General features: G+C 48.5%; 1 protein-coding gene across 1 annotated transcript in view; it reads right to left on the bottom strand.

The window, feature by feature from the left end:
• The window catches only part of SYT17 (synaptotagmin 17), an 83,121-nt gene that overhangs the window by 51,090 nt on the left and 11,755 nt on the right, over positions 1–20,276 (bottom strand). Inside the window, exon 5 of the mRNA XM_007188324.3 lies at positions 17,515–18,134. Within this exon, the coding sequence (XP_007188386.2) occupies positions 17,515–18,134 (620 nt within the window). The remainder of the gene's footprint in view (positions 1–17,514; positions 18,135–20,276) is intronic.

Raw genomic sequence — 20,276 nt, 5'->3', positions numbered from 1 at the left:
CATACTTACACTTGGTCAAGTCTGGATCAGAATTCAGGTCTGTCAGATGTAAGTCTAATACATCTATTGACGGAAGGAAGGAAGGGAAGAAAGAAGGGAGGAAGGGAGGAAGGAAGGGAAGAAGGGAAGAAAGAAGGAAGGAAGGGAGGGAGGGAGGAAGGAAGGAAGGAAGGAGGAAGGAAGGAAGGAAAGAAAGAAAGAAAGGAAGGAAGGAAGGAAAAAAGGAGGGAGGGAGGGAGGGAGGAAGGAAGGAAGGAAGGAAGAAAGGTAAGGGCATTTCCTTTCTTACACCTGCTGCCCTTAAAAGCCCTCACTTATGAAAATCCACACTTTCTCTCAGTCTTAGGTTTTGGAGGGGCCCTATAGGATGCATCTGTTATTTCTGTCTATTTAGCATCCCTCCCACTTATCAAAACCTCTTTGGCTGTGGTTTGGGTGGGGCTAACCCCGGGCATTTGACACCCGCCCACCCCCCACTAGAGTAACTCCTCCTCTTGCTGGTCATGTGACCAAACCGCCCAATCAGAGTCCTCCCCCATGGGGGATGCGGAAGATCCAACTCTAAGATGGTCCCCAAGACTGGTGCACACCCCCCACCCCAGTTTACCCTCCCTGAACAATCAATCCCCTCCCCTTGAGTGGGTGGGACCTGTGTAGAGGATCCGACATCACTCTCATGATTAGGTTACATTAATGAAAACGTAAAGGGAGTCTGCAGATGTGATTAAGTCCCTCATCAGTTACTCTGAGTTCACCAGAAGGGAGATCATCCTGGGTGGGCCTGGCCTCAGCAGGCGAGCCATTTAAAAGAGGATTTCAAAGTCAGAGATAAGGAGCACCAGCAAACACTCTCCAGTTCAGGTTCAAGCTGACCCTGAAGAAGCTGCCATCTGTAGAGAAAGCCGCAAGGCAGGAACTGCAGGAGGCCGCTAGGAGCTGAGGGCTCAGTCTACAATCACACAAAACCGAATTCTGCCAATAGCCAGGGAGTCTGAACGAGGACGCCAAGCCTCAGATGAGATCAAAGTCCCAGCCAACACCTTGATTTTAACTTGGTGGGGCTTTGAGCACCCAGCTCGGCCGTACCTGGAAAGCGTGAGATAATGAAGGGGTGTTGTTTTAAGCTGCTAAATTTGTGATTGTTACGGAGCAATAGAAAGTGAATACAGGGTGCCAGGCTGTGAGCTGGCTGGTGGCTGTCTGATGATAGAGGCTATCTGAGGGATGGAGAAAGAGAAAAAGGTGGCCCTGAGAACAAGGCTCGAGCCTCTGGATCCAGCTGTGCCTGAAGCTCGGGAAACTCCAGGGGTTCTTAGTTCCCTGAGCCAGAATCTCTCCTCCCATCTCCTATAAAGGAAGCCTGAGTTGGGGTTGTGTCCCTGGTGGCCCAAAGGGTCCCGACACACTTCACAAATGTCACAGGAGGCAAGTCCCAGCCCCCATTCCCGCCAGAAGATGAGGGGCGGCCGGCCTCTCCGTGCTGCAGATAAGCAGTCTCTGTTAGCACCCTGTTGCCACACAGAAACCAACTTCCTCTATCACACAAGCTTGAAGCGCAGGTAGTGTAGTCACCTGGACCATCCAGGGGTGGCCGGGGCCTCAGTAGGGCCTGGTGCTGAAGGGGACCTCTGCCATGGGCCTTGAGAACGTGTGAGGGGCCATCGAGAGAGCCCTGGATGGTGGGGAGTTGGAGCTATTCCCCAGCGGGTTCCCCCACTAGGATGTACAGCCTTTCTTCCAGATGTGTCTGCAAGCTGATCCGACCTTCAGCCTCCGTGCACCGACCTGTCTGCCTAGTTTAATTCCTGTGCCAGTTCAAAGGGGCACCAGAGCCAAGGAAGCTGGCAGAGTCACCAGTGTGGGCAGAAACACTTCAGGAACTAAATCCTCCATCTCATCTCTCCCTCTCTCCTTTCCCCCAGCACTGGGATTACACACATCCTGAGGCCAAAGCCAACTGAAGTAACTGTCCAGATCAAACAGGGCCACGCCTTCTGGGGGTGACTGACAGCACCTGCCCAAGACACCCAGCCCAAGGTGCAGGCCCTCTGGATTCCCTGTGTCCTGGAAATTTGAAACTGGAATGGAGAGAGAGAAAGAAAGCAACCCCACATCCTTGGATCCAAGTCAATCCATCTTCTCATTCTAATGCTGCGCTGTCAGAACAGACACCACCAGCCTCCTGTGGCCACTGAGCACCTGGACGATGGCTACTCCGACCTGAGCTGTGCTGTAAGCATGAAATAGACAATGGAGGCCACGATCTAGCGTGGAAAGAAGATGTAAAATTTCACACTAAAAAAAAAAAAATTTCACACTAACAATTTCTGATGATTACACATGGAAATAACATTTTAGTTATATTAGATTAAATAAAATAGTACAGAATAAATTTCATCTGGTTCTTCTTAGTTTTTTTAAATGTGGCCACTAGGCGATTTCAGATGACATAAGTGGCTCACGTTATACTTCTGCTGGACAGTGCCGCTCTAGAAAGAAGTTTGTGGAGATCTGCTCCAAAGGATCCCAGAGCTGCTTGGGAGCCTTCAGGGTTCAATTCTTCCCTTGCTTTTATGAACTACCCCACTACCCTTTCTATACTGCCCTCTTTTTCTCCCAGAGATCCTGGTATGAAGCCTGGTTCTGCCATTTACTGTGTGACCTTGGGCAGGTTCGCTAACTCCCCGACGTCCGTTTTCTCATCTGTACAATAGGGACAGTAAGCGCACCTGTCATATATAATTGATGAAAGAATTAAATGGGTTAATATATGGGAAGGGCTTAGAGCCCAGCATTTAGTAAGTGGATCTATTATTTTATTTATCATTTCCCTTAAGGTGGCCACAGTCAGATTTGCTGCTGCTTGAAACGAACAGACCGTTCTCCTTTGGTCCCACTGATTTTCACCTTGTATCATAGTTACTGATGGCCCTGACTTGTTTCTCAGAGGCACTTCCAGGTCATGAGGAAGTACTGAGCTCCGGAGTCACCTAAGTTCAAATCCCGGCTCCAACATTTATTCCTTGAACACCGAGGCAAGTCACTCATCGACTTGAACCTTAGTTTACTCCTGTGTAAAATGATCACTGTACCTCACAGGTTCGTGTGATTCAACGGGATCATGCATGGAAAACGCTTCATGCAGTGTTAGGAAACAGGGAGCACTGACAAATGCTTACTATTGTTATACAGTCGTTCCTTGGTATCTGCAAGGGACTGGTTCCAGGACCCCCTCAGATACCAGAATCCACAGATGCTCAAGTCCCTTATACAAAATGGTGCAGTATAGTTGGTCTTCTGTTCCGCATCCACGGATTCAACCAACTGGATCTGTATTCAGAACTCCTGTATATGGAGGGCCGACTGTATTACGATGAGAATCTTAAAGGAAGGGATCAGGTCTCACTCATGTTGGTAGCCCCAGAACCTGCCCTCTGTGTGTGCTCAAGCCATCGGGACAGCCCGCGGAAATTTTCAACCTCTCCCTCTTTGAAGAGAGCCCCAGCATCCTCTCTGGGGTGCACCGCCAGATGCCTGGACCACCCAGCCTGCCAGCCACTCAGAGTGACAGCCTCGCCTTCTCAACCCCAGCTGGAGTGGATGAATGGCTCGGCTGGCAAATGTTGCTTTCATCTCCTTGGTCAAACTGAGTCGCACTCCCTCGGCTGGGAAGATTTTAGTGCAATCATCATGGTAATGATTGACAGTGACATTTACTCAGTGCTTACCAGCAGTAAGCGCACGTCAACTGAGGCCCTGCCACGTGCAGGGCCTGTGTGAACAGCACAGGCGTTATCACATCCCACCCTAACCCCAACCTTTGAGGCCAGGGTTGCTATTCCTGCCATCTTCCAAAGAAGGAAGATGAACCTCAACGAGACAGGGTGGCGGCCAAGAGCAGACGCTGGGATTTGAATGGAGCCTCCTTCCTTCACTGACTGCATGGCCTTGGGCAAGTTACTCAAATTTTCTGTCTCACTTTCTCTAAAATGGGGAGAATGATAGTCCCTGGTGGTTTTCTAACTTACACGGGAAGCCCCAGAACAGTACCAGGTCTGTGGGAAGCACTCAGGAAGAGTCAGCAATTTCCATTATTACCAGTGACCTTGAGTAACTGCCCAAGGTCACACCGCTGGAAGTGGCTGGACTGACTCTGGCCTGAAGATTTTGGGACTGCTGGGTCGTGCTCTTGACCATGACATGGCACCACTGTATACACGTGTCAGGCTCTGCTCTGGGTGGGGGGGGGGCAGAAGGGGGAGGCTCTGACTACAAATGCTACAGCATCTGTCAATTTCATACACAGGGGCTGATTTTCAATCTGCCAGTATGAAGTCAGCGGGTTTGTGAAATTCCCGAAAATAACAATTGACTCTACAGGCCAGTTCAAGCTGGTTCCAGCACACCACATGATTCCCATTTTATAGACAAAGAAACTGAGGCTTAGAAATGATAAAAAAAAAAGAAAAAAGAAAGAAATGATAAAGTTAACTTTCCTGGACCCACATCTGTAGAAGGTGGCAAAGCTGGGACTTGAACCCAGGTCTGTATGACTCTAGGGCCTGTACTCGCAGCCACTATAGATCCCTTCCCTTGTGGGGTAAAGCAGTATGTGCCAGTAGTAAGACCTCCTGCCTGCTGATCAGGTGACCTAACTCTAGTCTCCTTTCTGTCACTGAAAGCTGTGTGACCTTGGATAAGTCACTCAACGTCTCTGTGCTGCAGTTTTCTCATGTATAAAATAGGACTGGTTCAAATCATCCCTGGTTCCCCTTCCAGTTCATGTTATAAACTAGGAATCAAAAGCTCACTTTAAGGCCTGAAATGTAAACTACATTTGTATTTTAGGAGGAAGAAACAAGAAGGACTACATAGAAAGAAACTTCTAGTTAATGCTGCCTTGTAAGGTTCTGGTCTGCACCCAGCCCTGGCTGCATAGTGGTGCCAACACTGCTGGTCACCAAACCTGGGCAGGAAACCCTTTTAACTAACACACACAGAGGACAGGTTTCTGACGAGAGGGTCAAGGCTGACAACAGCTTAGGACAAGTTAAAGATGGCTTCTCATTAAAAAACTGACATATGCCTTGTCAAGGGCCTTGCCTATTTAGGTATCAGGTGGTCAGTGATCACCAAATACACTATGCAGTCAGGAGAGGCTGGGGCGTGTACGGCCCCAGGCAGATCCCAGGTACTAGGCCCAATCAGCACATGCCTCTGGGTACCTCAAATCATCACCATTTTTGCTATTAAAAAATGTCCTAAATTCCTTCTAACTTCGTTTGCCTGGGGCATGGTTAAGACCAAAGTAGCACATATTGAAACACGAATCGAATTCTAAGGCCAGTTCCTCATGGCTCAATCTCAATTGCTCCCCAACCTCTCCTCCCTCTTTTTGCCCTCCTCCCTCCTCAGTTCCCTCCCCAACCTCCTGGTGCCTGAGCTCCTGGTCACCACTATTCAGTGTATAGTGAAGGTGCCAGGTGCTTTGCGTGCCAGATCTTGGTTTATCAAGAGGCAATATAGTGGAGTAGAGTGGCTAAGTGCACAACCCTGGAGCTGGACCAGCCTGGGTTCAAATCCCAATTCTATGGCCTTAGGCATGTTACTTAATGCATGCTTCAGTTTCCCCATCCATAAAATGGGATGATGATAGTAGTGAATACAATAGAAGCCTTAGCACCATGCCTGGCACATGGTGAGTGCTATGTAAGTCAGATGTTGCTATTGTTATCTTCACAATGTTCCCCCAACTCTCCACACAGTAAGCATTATTATCCCTAATTTAAAGGTGAGGAGTTGAACCCAAGTTCATTCAGCGGTAAATGGTGAAGCCAGGACCTTAACCAGGTCAGTCTAACTCAAAAGCTAACACTCTTTACACAATGATATTTATTCAATTCAAAAAACACCTATCAAGTTCCTTCTAAGTGCCAAAGATACAGAGAATAAATAACAAAAGCTGATGTTATGGAGGGTCTGGCTAAGCCTTTAGCTGTGCATGGACAGAATGTGGAGGGGGACTTTTCCTGTTGATGCCAGAACTGGCTGCCTGGGCCCAAAGCTGGGGACTAGAGAGAGGCAGCAAGGGGCTGGCAAAAACTGGGCCCAACACCTCCCTCTGGGATTTTTAAGAGGCAGAGACCTGGTCCTGCAGTTTTCAAAACCATCCTCCTTTCCCACCTCTATAAGCAGAAAGGAGGTACTGGCCGAGTGGGGAGAGCTGGGGATTTTCCCTGCCCACCCACTCAAAACCGAGAGAGAGACCGGGTGCCAAGAGGGTCACTTGCAAACATGAGGCGCCTCCTCAAGAAGGGGAGACCAGCGCCTTTTTCTCCATGGGCATCCACTTAGCCAGGGGTCTTGCTCATCTGCTTTGCACCTTCCTGCCCAGAGGAAAGAATGGACAGGGAAGGGGGAACGTGGAAGATCCTGCACTCGGAGCCTTCGACGTGGCAAGGTTAAGTGTGGCGATGTTGAGGGTGCACCCCAACCCCCGGCCCTGACCAGCCCTCAGACCCTCTGCCCACAGAGTCTCAGGCCACCAGGGTCCTCTTGAAACCCAGTCCCCCTAAAACTGAGTTCCTCTGCTGAGTTTATGATGAACTCTCTCTCTATCCAAAACTTTACTCCCTTTCTTTTCCCTCAAGATTGAGGACTACCAAAGAAAAGGGGGCATGGGAACCATATACAAGCCCCTTTGCAGTAAAAGCCTTTTGCTTTAGTTTCCCAGGCCTCCCTTTGATTCTCTGAAGGCTGGCTCAAGACTTCATGATTAGGAAACGTGAAGATGTAGAAACAGAATAGCTATTGGGCCGGGAAACTGGTACCAATTTAGACTATAAATCCGCCACATAGCAGGATCACCCAACTCCCAGTTCCCTGAAAGACACAGATACAGGCCTGAAACACAGTCCTAAGTTGTTTTTATAGGAAGCTGACCCCCTCCAGATGGAAACTGCTGATCGCAAGAACATAGACCCTAGGCTGGTTGAAACCAGAAGGCTGATGATGCTTGAAACTTCACCTTGATGCCAACCAATCCAAGAATTGTGCATGAGCTGATCACACACCCTGCAGCCCCCTCCCTCCCATTGCCTTTAAAACCCCTTCCCTGAAAGCCATTGGGAGTTCAGGTCTTTTGAGCATGAGTTGCCCATTCTCCTTGCTTGGTGCCCTGCAACAAATGCTGTACTTTCCTTCACCACGACCCAGTGTCAGTGGGTTGGCTTTACTGCACGCAGGCGAGTCGACCCTGGTTTGGTTTGGTAACACTCTCTCCTCAGATGCATAAGGCAGGCTGGAGGAGCCCAGGGAATTAAGCGCTTCTGGAAACATCCTTCAACCTGTGCCTGCTGGGAGCTGGTGAACACATGCCCCAGCGCCCCCCACCCCTGGGGAAGCCTACACCGAGAGCCCAGGAGGGTCACAATCCAGATGCCCACAGTGGGAACTTGCCTGATAACACTGGTGCTTCTTGGCATCACCCCCCAAATAAAATACTTGCACTCAAATCTTGATCTCAGGGTCTATTTCTAGGGGAGCTCGACCTAGGCCAATAGATGACTCTCTCAGGGGGCAGTGAGCCCCAGAGAAGGGAGCTGGGATTGGACCATCTGACTAGGGTCCACCCTCCAGGGCTGCTCCTCTCCGAAGGGACCCCAACAGTAAGAGGCCATGGGAGACACTCCCAGGGCTAGGAGTCCACCCACCCACCGCCAGGACGTTCCAAATAGTTGACACATGCCTGCCACCAGGGCCAGCTCTTGAACCGTGCCTGCCAAGTTCTTCAGTGGGGACATTAGCCAGAGACGCTTCAGCAATAAAGAGAAAACTGTGGCCACGGCAGTGAAATAAGGAGACAGTCATGCTTCCTTCTCTGAAACTGCACTCCTTCCCACTTCAAGGCCTCCAGTGGTTGTGAGAATCCACACTCCACTGTGCGTGAGGAGGGCAGGATGAGGGAGGCCAGGTCCCTGAGAATCCTCCCTGGGACTTCTGGAACTTTCGGGAAAGAGGATCTCTCTTTCCACTGGTGTGGCCCAGCTGGCAGGAGGTAAGCCCGGGTTTTGCTTCCCTGGGGAAAGGGCCTTCCTGAGAAGAAAGGCAACGGACGAAGGCGGGGCTGAGGAACATTCCAGCTGAGAGATTCCCAGGATACAACCTGGACCCCAGACTCAGTGGAGCCTGGAGCCCACACAACCACAGACTTTCCTCTTTGACCAAAGCCAGTTTGTGATGGGTTCTGTCGGCTGTAACCAACATTTTGGGAGCCACCTAAGAAAGTAAATCTCTTACTTCAGAGTCATGCAATTTTTCTTCTATTGCTCAATCAAAACAGCAGTCCCCACACTGACACTCAACTTGGTTACCAAATCAGACTGTGTCCTTTGGCCTCTTCCAAAGATCCAATCAGTTTGGTGCTCCTGAAGAAGGCCACCCTCAGACTCTGAAGGCTCTCCTAAGGGGCTCCAAGCAAACACAGAATTCCTTTGAATGGCTCCAAAGGTGGAAAGAAGCAAGATACACACTGATATAAAAATCTGGGTATACTTATGAGAAATACAGTCTTATCACATCCAAGTTACACGGTAAGTCAATTTACAAAGTCCTCAGCCAGGACTTCCTCCTAAATAGATTATTTCATAGCAGTTATGGATATGGGCTTGCAGTCAGTCTCAGGTTCAAGTCCCTACTCCAGCTGTGCAATTTTGGGTAAGTTTCTTAACCTTCCTGAGGCTCAGGGTCCCCATCTATAAAATGCAGGTGCCAGTGCCATCCATCTGGTGGGGAATCGTTAAGTATTACACCGAGCCCAGGGTCTGGTACGTGGTGAGAACCAGAACACGCTTATTGCCACCTCCTCTGACTCTTATGCTGCAAAGGCAACACACACAGACTTCACTTCCTAAGCCACAGGGCCCTGAATTATAGGCATTGAAGGTCTAAAAGGCGTTCCTTTGGACAAAGCAAATCTCACATTAAAGCAGTTTTCAGAAACATAAATATCCAGCAGCCAGATGTGCAAATATCACTTTTGACTAAGCACATTTTCTTTTTCTGGGCTCAAATCAAACATTGTTCCTCAGCAGGCAATGTGGCTTTGTAATAAAAGATACTACACCCCACATGACTCAGAATTATCCCCCAAGAACATCTAAGAGCACGCTACCCGGAGTCTGCTCCTTTCCCAGATGGCTCCACAAAATACCATCCTGATGGCAGCCTATATCGGGCTTGCAGACAGCCAGGCCAGCTCGTTAAACCAACACAGCAGCCGACCAGCGAGACCCCATCTCAGACATGTCTGTCCAGCTCCAACAGCCAAGCCCCTTCAACATTCCACTGGCCACCCAAGTGCTTCCCAGAATGAGGTCCGCAGTTCACTTACGTCAGACTCTCCCAGCACATTCACTCAAGTGCAGGTTCACCCAAGACTTAAGAAATCGGAATCCAGGAGGCTGAGGTCTGGGAACCCCACAGGCACAGCTCCTGGCTGATTCTGATGCTCGGGAAGTAAGGCAACAGCAGCATTCCCTGTTTGAGAACCCCCCTCTGTTTGAGAGCCCTCATCTACAGCACCCCTGAAGCTGCAGTGTAAAGGCTAAGGGCTGGCTCTGGGGATCAAAGACTCAGCCTTCAAACTGTCTCCCAAGCTGGCCACTTGTCCACTCCCCCTCACACCCGGGTCCGGCCAGCACCACCTCCCACCTGGAAGCCCGCAGCATATTACTCCTAACTGGTGTTCCCCAACATTTTCTTATGAAAGCTAACAAATACGGAGAAGCTGAAATAATTGTACACTGAACCCCTTTAAATACATCACTGAGCTCGTACAATGAACAGTTATTAATTCTGCAACTAATATTTTGAAAATATGCTATATTTGCTTTATCGCATATCTATCAATCTTTTTCTGAGTGCATTTTAAAGTAAGTTGCAGGCACGAGTGACCTGAACACTTCAGCAGGCATATCATTAACCAGAATTTGATGTTTATGGCTCTTTTATTTTTCAGATAAAATTTATATGCAATGAAATGTGCAAACCTTAAGTGATGAGTTTGACAAATGCATACACCTGTGTATCCAACGCCCTATCACTATTAGTCTAGAAACTTCCGTTTGGCCCCTTTCCAGTCAATCCTCTTCCCCAGTCACAGCCACTGTTTTGATTTTTCACCATAGTTTAGTTTTGTTGTTTCTTGAACTTTATATATATGCAATCATCTATATGGGCTCTCTTGGGTCTGACTTCTATTTCTCACAATGGTTGTCAGCAGGATGTTCTACTTAGCATAATGTTTGTGACATTCATCCATGCTGTATTGGTCCTTTTTCCTTCTTATTGATGAATAACATTCCATTATGTGAATATACCATAGTTTGTTATCCTTTATTCTGTTGATGGACACCTGGGCAATTTCTAGTTTGGGGCTATTACATGTAGAGCTTCTTTGAATATGCATGTACAAGTTTTTGTGTGGACATAACGTTTTCATTTCTCTTTGGAGTGGCACTGCTGGATCGTGGGGTAGATATCTGTTTAGTTTTACAAGAAACCACTAGAATTTCTTCCTAAGTGGTTACATCACATGATATACCCACAGCACTGCCTGAGAGTTCCAGTGGCTCCACATCCTCAGCAACATTGGATGTTGTCAGTCTTTGTGATTTTAGACATTCTGGTAGGCGGGTTGTAGTGGTATCTCACTAAGGTTTTAACCTGCATTTCTCTGATGGATAATGAAGTTGAGCACTTTTCTATGTGCTTTTAGACCATTTGCATGAGTCTTCTGTGAAACATCTGTTCAAAATTGTTGCCCGTTTAAAAATTGGATTTTGTCTTTTATTTTTGAGTCATTGGAGGTTTTTTTTTTTCTTTCATTTTTTAATTGGGGTATAGTTGCTTTACAGTGTTATGTTAGTCGGAGTTCTTTATACATTTTGGAAATATGTACTTGTGGGTCCCCCAGGAACAGTTCTCTCCAGGCAGCCTGGCTGGGTCACCCCTCCTTCTCAAAATACTCCAAGGCTTCCCGTCACCCCTAGGAATAAAATCCAAGTCTTTACCTCAGCCTACAAGATCAATGTGATGGGGCCTTTTAAGCCAGTTCAACCTCAACTCCTGCTGCTCTCCCCTCACTCACTCTCCACCAGCCTTCAACACACTCTGCCTCAGGGCCTTTGCACGTCCTGTACTCACTGTTTGGAATGCTCTTCCCCTGGACATCCTCCAGGCTCACTCCCTCAACCCTTCCAGCTCTCTACTTAAATGCCATCTCCTCACCCACCTAGAACAGCTTCTCCACTCTCACCACTCAGCCACCCCTCTCCAGCCCCTTATCCTGCTTTATTTCTCCTCCTGGCAGAGACAATGCCAACAGGCATGATGTGTTAATTCATTCACTGAGTATCTCCGTCCACTAGAATGTAAGCTCCAGGAGGGCAGGGGCTCTGTTTTGCTTGCTGTAGAGAACCAGTCTAATGTCTTGGTTATGGTACATCACTTTTTAAGCCAAAGAGCCTCAGTTCTACCACTCAGCACAGAAAGATTACTTAACTTCTCTCTGCCCAGTTTCCCCACTTTGTAAAACGGGCCCTTGTGAAGACAGACAAGTGAGCACATGTAGAACATTGCTTGGCTCATGGTAGACACTCAGGAAACTCAGAGAGAAATTAGTAGCCCCAGCCCCTAGAACATGACAATCACCTAGCAAATATTCATTGACTAAATAAATGGCTGGTTTATATATGTACAATATTTTTATTGTATATTTATAATGTACAGTACATTTGTAATTTTCCTCAATTCGAGGGACTTTCACAGCCAGAAGCTACTTTCTCCTGAGAAGAGTTTATAGCCCTAGAGATGCACTGCAAGGGAGCGGGCAGCAGGTACCATGTCTCCACTTGACACGAGCAAACCAAGACCTACGAGGTTACATGACTCCAGTCACAAGGGAACTAGTGAAAGGGCTAGAACAAGAACTCTGGTTCCTCCTAATGCTCTGTGAGGTTCTGGCATGCCCACGGGACCTCTGCTCTTTCCACCTCCCTCCCCCTTCCTTCCCCAAACCACAGGATCTCAGGAGAAAATGAACGTCCTTCATCCTGAATATTTTTCTGGCTCAAAAAAAGGTTGAAGAAATAACTGCACACCCATGTTCATAGCAGCATTATTCACAATAACCAAAACGTGGAAGCAACCAAGCATCCATCAATGGACACATGAAAAAACAAACAAAACGTGGTCTATCCACACAATGGAATATTACACAGCCTTCAAAAGGAAGGAAATCCTGCCACATGCTACAACATGGATGAACCTTGAGGACATTATGCTAAGTGAAATAAACCAGCCACAAAGAGACAAATATTGTGTCATTCCACTTATATGAGGTACCCAAAGTAGTTAAACAGAAAGTAGAGAGGTGGTTGCCAGGGGCTGGGGCCAGTGGGGTGTGGGGAGCTACTGTTTAATGGGGACAGAGTTTCATTTCTTGCAAGATGAAAAGAGTTCTGGATATGGGTGGGGGGTGATGACGTGTGGGTATGTACTCAATACCACTGAAAGATGGTTAATTTTATGTGATGTGTATTTTGTCACAATTATTAATAATTTTTTAAAAAAGAGTTGAGACTACATGGATTTCACCTCTAAATGGCCAAAGTATCAATTCACTTCAATCCACTTGGATGAGAGAATTTCTCTCAGCGGCCACTATAACTTCATACCACATCAATCACACCACACACTTCGTTATTTCTATGTCTTCATTTCCATTATCTTTTGGCCCAGCGTTCTCAATGTGACCAAAAAATCTGCAGTAGATCCATTAGCTGCTAATTTCCTGAATGTCAAGATCAAAGACACAATGTTCAAAGGCACAAAACAACTGGGACATTCTGCCGTGAGCCAGAAGATGCCTATATGCTGGCCCTACAAGCCAGCAACCTATAGGTCCCCACGGGGTCTCCACGGCAGAGACCGTAGAACTAATAAACCTTCAGAGTTGCTCTGACCCGTATACCGCGAAGTCAGGCTGAAAACGAGAAACCGCTTCCACCCCCCGCCCACGCAACTGCATCTTCGGAGGGCTCTGGTGAAGGCAGACGCCTGCCTCCAATGGAAATCAGCGGTGATGGCCAACCTAACGGCCTGGGCGTACTCTGTGAGGATTTCGTTTTCTGTCTCCAGTGCAGGCCTATTTTGCTTGATGTGGATTTTTGTTCAAAACCGGTATCTCCTTTTTCACGTTTGGAATGAAAAGCAAAGCAGCTACCTGGAGATCTGCCCCTCACATCATCTTCCCCTTGGCCCAAACCCGACCCCTGACAACTGTCTCTCCCTGGAAAACCCTCCTTCCCCAACAGGGAACAGCCCAGCTCCCGTCTTGCCTGTCATCGCAGACCCTGCTCCGTCCCCCCAACCTGCATCCTCCCCTTCACCCCACAGCAGGCTTTCTCACCCTCAGCACTACAGACATCTTGGGCCAGATAATTCTGTGTTGTAGGGTCTATCCTGTGCATTGCGGGATATTTAGCAGCCTCTATAGTCTCTACCCACCAGAGGCCAGCAGCACTCTCCCATCCACCAAACCCAAAACGTCTCCCAGCACTGACAAATGTCCTGGGACCAAAACTGTCCCTGTTCAGAACCACTGTTCCACAGTATAGAGGCTTCAGGGAGGCCCAGGGCTGCCCGGCTGAAAATCGGATTTCCCAGTACGTTCCCGCCAATGAGTGACAATGTGGGCTGGCCGGCTCCCTTGTCTGAAGGAGGAAATGCTGCAATGAGATCCAGGACCCGGAGTCCCCTCCCCACCACACACCAGGCTGAGGCTCAGCCTCGCTTGGCTGTCACCCTTCATCTAGACCACTTCACACCCACCCCTGAAGGGTTTTCTCTTGCGTCCCATTTTGGGTTGAACTGTATTCCCCAAAGGTGTGTTGACCTCCTAGCCCCCAGTACCTCAGAATGTGACCTTATTTGGAAATAGGGTCGTTCCAGATGTGATTATTGAAGATGAGGTCATCCTGGAATAGGGTGGGCCCCTAATCCAGCATGACTGATGTTCTTACAAGAAAAGACACAGACACACACAGAGAGAAGGCAGGCTATGTGAGGGGGAGGCAGAGATGAGACTGATGCAGCTCTAAGCCAAGACTGCCAACAACTAGAAGCTAGAAATAGGCAAGGAAGGATCCCCTCTAGGTTTCAGAGGAAGCACGGCTCTGCCAGCACCTTGATCTTGGACTTAAAGCCTCCACACTCTGAGACAATAAATTTCTGTAGTTTTAAGCCGCCCAATTTGTGGTGCTTTGTCACAGCAGCCCTAAGGAAACTAATCCACACTGAAATCCTATCTCAAGCTCTGCTTCTCGGGACCCCAACTGCAGACAGCTGACCTTCCCACTCAAAGAGTATAAATTCCAGAGCAAGCTTGAGATAGCAGATATGAGTCCATTCTTCTCTCAATTTCCATGAGCCTTTCTTTACATGAGAAAGAAGAAGGAAGGGAGGAAGGGGGGAGGGAGGGAAGAAGGAAATTTACTTTGGGAATCCTTCTTTCCTCCATCCTCCACTCATTCAATAAATATTACTGAGGACCACCACCTGCCAGGCACTGTTCCAGGAGCAGGGGAGGGAGCGGTGAACACATAGACCGAAGTCACTGCCCTCACAGGGTTCACATACTAGCAGGGGAGGCAGACCATAAAATGTACGGTCTACTGGATGATGACAAGTGCCATAGAGAAAAATAAAGCAAGAGAAGGGGACAGGGAGTGCCCGGGCATCTGACACAAATGCTCCCATGGTCCTGTCTGGGCGAGGTCTCAGCTCAGGCAGAGACAGCACACCTGGGGCACCCCAGCACACCTGGGCTCCTTCTCTTTTCTGCCCCAGCCCTTCTGTGAGGTTTCGGGAGCCCACCTGGCCATTGTGCTAGGATGGGGTCCACGCCCATCCCAGTTCCAGAATGGCAACCTTCAGAACCACCACTGACTTTGACGTTCCCTCCTTCCCTGTCTCCTCCTTAGCCCTCACTCCTGCTTCCTGGGATCACCTCCTAAATTAACGATCTGCACCCAGGCCCCTGCCTTGGCCTCAGCTTTCAGAAAAACCAAACCAGGGCAGATGGGCCAGGAAGACTTTCCACTTCAGGCAAGGTAACCTTTCAGCCAAGACCTAAAAGAGCCAAGGTATGGGGATGTCCAGATTCTCTACCTCCGGGGCCTTCCATGTGATGTGAAGTGTGGAGCTGGCATGTGTGATGTGATGTGTGATGTGAAGAGTGGAGCTGGCAATTTGGAATTTATTTTGTCTGGTGGGTCTCCCTCTTTCAACATAATTTTCTTGCCAGTTGAAAACCGAGTGATATCAAATATCGAGGAGGATACACAGAAAGCACCAAATATATCCTGATCGTGTGACGGGAAAGAGGATTTGGGATTACAGCAGACATTGCCAACATCGTGCCCACCTTCTCCTGACCGTGACCACTTCAGCCTGCCAGCTCCTGCACTTTTTTTGCATTTGTGGATGTCAAAAGTCTCTGTATCTGCCAGCGTAACAGGACAGAAATACCAGGAAATGAACCTCCCCATACCCCAGCCCTCATTCAGTGGCTGATAGGAGGTGCTGTACAAAGACCCCGGCTCCCTCACCCCTTAGGTGGAAAGGCTCTTAGGTGTGTGTCTGACACTGGCTCCCAGATCCCCCAGCAGGTTTCAGCTCCAGTCACCCACAGTGGTGGTCGGCTCAATAACTGCACCCTTCATGCGACTTTCCCACCCCCTCCTGGTGTTTCCTCTGGTGTCACCTCCCTATTAAATGACTTCCCCTGCCTCAGGGTCTTCTTTTTCTTGGGGAATCCAAACTAAGAGAGTGATAGCTTTGAAGATGTGTACACACACACACACAGTGGAATAGCCCCTCCAGTCCTCATGTTTAACACCTGCACCCCAAATGTGATGCTATCTCATCAAATCCCTGGCTAGCAGAGCTCAGCTTTAGAAGCACCTTGGGGACTTCCCTGGTGGCACAGTGGTTAAGAATCCACCTGCCAATGCAGGGGACACTGGTTCGCGCCCTGGTCCGGGAAGATCCCACATGCCGTGGAGCAAATAAGCCCGTGCGCCACAACTACTGAGTCCGCATGCCACAACTACTGAAGCCCATGCACCTAGAGCCTGTGCTCCACAACAAGAGAAGCCACTGCAATGAGAAGCCCACGCACCACAACGCAGAGAAGCCCCCGCTCGCCGCAACTAGAGAAAGCCCGCGCACAGCAATGAAGACCCAACGCAGCCCAAAATAAATAAATAAATAAATTTACAGAAGCACCTTGATGTATCTGATGCAAAATAATCCCATCTGCATTACCCAGGATCATTGTCCCCGCGTGGATGGTCTAGACCAGCCTCCAACTGGTGGGGTTTTTTCCTTCCCATACACTCCCCTCATATCTTTCCACCCCCAGTGGGGGCACTGCTGTCCTCCAGCCCACAGAATGCCCAAGGGAGGGACCCTAAAAGCCCCCCGGTGAGACAACCTGGTCCATGGGTGGCTCCCCAAGCAGCCAATTGCCCTTCCCCGGGCTGGAGGAGGGAAGGAGGCTAATCTCACAATTGCCTGAAGAACATCCATCTATCATCCCGTTCTTCAGCCTTCATTTTATTTTTCCCAAATCAATTTCTGAAAGTCAAAATGACTGATGGCTTCATTCCCTGGACAATCACTCTCCTTAGTAAATAACCCAGCATCAATGACAAAGAGCTCCCAGGGCAGTGGTGGCTGCATGAACCCATACACATGATAAAATTTCATAGAACTACACACACACACACACACACACACACACACACACACACACACAAACACACACACATACACACACATACACACACACATACACACACATACACACATACACACACATACACACACACACATACACACACACATACACACATACACACACACATACGCACACACACATACGCGCACACACATACACACATACACACACATACACACACATACACACACACATACACACACACACCATACACACACACACCATACACACACACACACCATACACACACACACCATACACACACACACATACACACACATACACACACACACATACACACACACATACACACACACACATACACACACACATACACACACACACACACACACAGGGCAGTGCACGTGAAAACTGGTGAAAAATTGCATAGGGTCTGTAGTTTAGTTACCAACATCAGTTTTCTGGTATCGCTAATGCACTCGGATCGTATCAGATTTATCATCGGGGAAGCTGGATGAAGAATACACAGGACTCTCTGTACTGTTCTTGCAACTTCTTGGGAGTCAAAAATTATTTAAAAAACCAAAGGTTTTAAAAATGCAAAAAAAAAAAAAAAGTTAAATACTGAGATAAAAATAATCATTTTTTAAAAAGCTCCCAAGAGGAGACGCTGCCAACCCACCCCTTACCTGAGAACTGGGAATCAGCGCCTTCCACCAGTGTCCGCCCTTCACCAAGTCGACCTCGCACAAAGGCACGGCCACCTTGCCGATGACACAGTGGCGTGAGAACTTATCAAAGTCCAGCACAGTCAGAAGCAGGGTCCTCCTCTGCGCCTCCAGGAACGGGATCTCGAAGGTGTAGCGCTCCTCGAACACGGGCTTCTGGGTCTTGCGTTTGACCCCGGTCTGCTTGGAGTTCTTCTGGTCTGGCAGGAGGCAGATCTTGACGTAGGGGTTGGAGTGCGCCATGTCCTGGCGCGCGCCGTCGTGGGAGATGGGAGGTGGCAGGTCCCTGGCCTCGATCACGCGCACCGTCAGGTGGTTGTGCAGCAGGTCGTACTGGGTGCTGAAGTGCAGCATGCCCAGCTGGTACTTGGACAGGATCTCTGCGTCCGTCAGAAAGTCCACGTCGTCGCTGTTGGAGCCGAGGGAGTACAGGCGGGGCTCGAACTTTCTGAAATAGTCATCCGGGGTATAGGTCCGTCTGAGCACCGAGGGCTGGATGGGCTCCTTCTTGGCGCTGAGAACGCCGAACTCGATGGGTTTAATATCGATGAGTGGGGAGCTGGGTCGTCTGGAATCTAGACCTACACACCCATCAGAAATAACAATGAACATCACACCAAGTACCGGACCGGACCTGGGCCGATCTGTGAGACTGATGACATTTCCCGGATTCTCACACTGTTCGCTCTGCTTCATGATGCTCTTTGCCAGGTGCTCTCCACTCCCAGAAATCCTCTTATTTACTCTATGGGAGGCAGCCCGGCGGTACAGCCATCCCCATCGCCATCATCACGGCAGCTAAGCGCCAGGCACTGCCCTAACTGCACTGCGTATATCCAGTCATCTAATCTTCACAAGGTATTAGCCAGTGACTGTTATCTCCACTTTACAGATGAGGAAACGGAAACTTTAAGTCACTCGCCAAAGGTCACACAACTAGTAAGAGGAGGAGCCAGGAGTCAAGCCCCACCTGTCTGGCCCCAGAGTCTGGCTCTAACCATTACCCTATACTGCCTCCACTTTCACAGAATAGGCTCTGGGGCCAGAGTGCCTGAGTCAAATTCCAACCCGGCTACTTCCCAGTGAGTGTGACTCTCTAGTAATGAGCCATGTGACTCTGGGCACATTTTACACACTCGGTTTTCCCATCTGAAACATGGAGTCAATCACAGCACCCATCTCAAAGACTGCGGTGAAGATTCACTGAGCAATGCACAGAGAGGGCTCAGCACAGAACGTGCACGTGGTTAAGAGGCACTAAATGGTAGCTATGACCCATCTTCAAGGATCACATTCACACCTCGTCACTTACGGGGTACCTCTCCCCGGCAAGCAGCAGAGTTCACTGTTCCCAGGTTCATCATTCCAATCTCTGCTCATCCCTCTATTCTAGCAATGAGCTCATGGCATTCTTTTTCCATTTTTAAAGCACTTAATTGAGGCATGATTGACATACAAAAACCTGTCTATATTTAATACACACAACTTGATGAGTTTGGAGATAAGTATGCACCCATGAAACCGTCACCACCATCTATACCATAAACGTATCCATCACCTTCAAAAGTTTCCTCCTGCCTTCTTTATTTATTTAATTTTATGTGTGGGGTAAGGACATAAGATCTACCCTCTTTTTTAAGTATTCCATACAGTACTGTTAATTTTATGCACTCTGCTGGACAGTCAATCTCTAGAACTTACTCATCTGGCATAAGTGAAACCAACGCCTGCCTGGTCCCAGCTCCCCCTGGTACATATTCTACTCTCAGGGCTTAGGAGTTTGATTATGAGGTGCCTCGTATTAGTAGGATCAGTATTTGTCTTTTCATGGCATCTTGTTAAGTGCCCAAAGCCTGTCTTGCTGGCTAAAATCACGAGCCTTTGCCGGTGCGTGGCTGCACTCTCTGATAAATGTGTGCTAAATGCAGTCATCTCTGTATAGAACTGGGCACGAGATTTAGGAGTCATCTAGACTAGCGCCATCCAAGAGAAAATAAATGCGAGCCAGATACAGATGTACAAGCCACAAAGGTAACTTAAAATTTTCTGGTAGCCACAATTTTTTAAAACTACAAAGACACAGGTAAAATTAATTTTAGTATTTTACTTAACCCAATATATCCAAAATACAATCATTTCAATATGCACTCAATATAAAAACATTTTAGTGAGACACTATAAATTCTCCTTTTCACACTGGCTTCAAAATCCACTGGGTATGTAACAGGTGCGGGGCATCTCAGCTCAGCCGCGTGTGGGTGGTGGTCGCTGTAGGGCACAGCGCGGGGTAGGGCAGCCCTCTCATTCTACAGACGGAAAGACTGAGGCTACAGAAGCCCGACATCCCCTCCGTTTCACTATTTCAAGCCCTTGAACTTTACTTCCTTCTTCTTCCCCACCTACTCCCGGGAAAGATCGGACATCAATCATTTCCAACTGAGTGGATTAGTTTCATGAATTTAAGCTTTTTCCCTGTTCAGTGAATTTCAGACATCAGCTGAACGAGACAGAGGAGGTCCATTTGGGGAGTGACAGGAGGTTGGGAGTCTCTGGGCTTTCTCCTCCCCACCCACATCATGCCATCTGGTCAAACACACAGGTTATACATCAGAGTGGACAAACTGAGTGGCCTGAGGGCCACATTCAACCCAGAGGTACATTCTGTTTGGGTTTAAAAGTAAGGAAGTTTCATATAAAAACCCAGACTGCCAGTTTCTCTTTCC

This window comes from Balaenoptera acutorostrata, chromosome 15, assembly GCF_949987535.1.
Source record: "Balaenoptera acutorostrata chromosome 15, mBalAcu1.1, whole genome shotgun sequence".
NCBI lineage: Eukaryota > Metazoa > Chordata > Mammalia > Artiodactyla > Balaenopteridae > Balaenoptera > Balaenoptera acutorostrata.
Note: the sequence above shows the minus strand (reverse complement) of the source record. Positions and strands in the feature narration are given on the sequence as shown.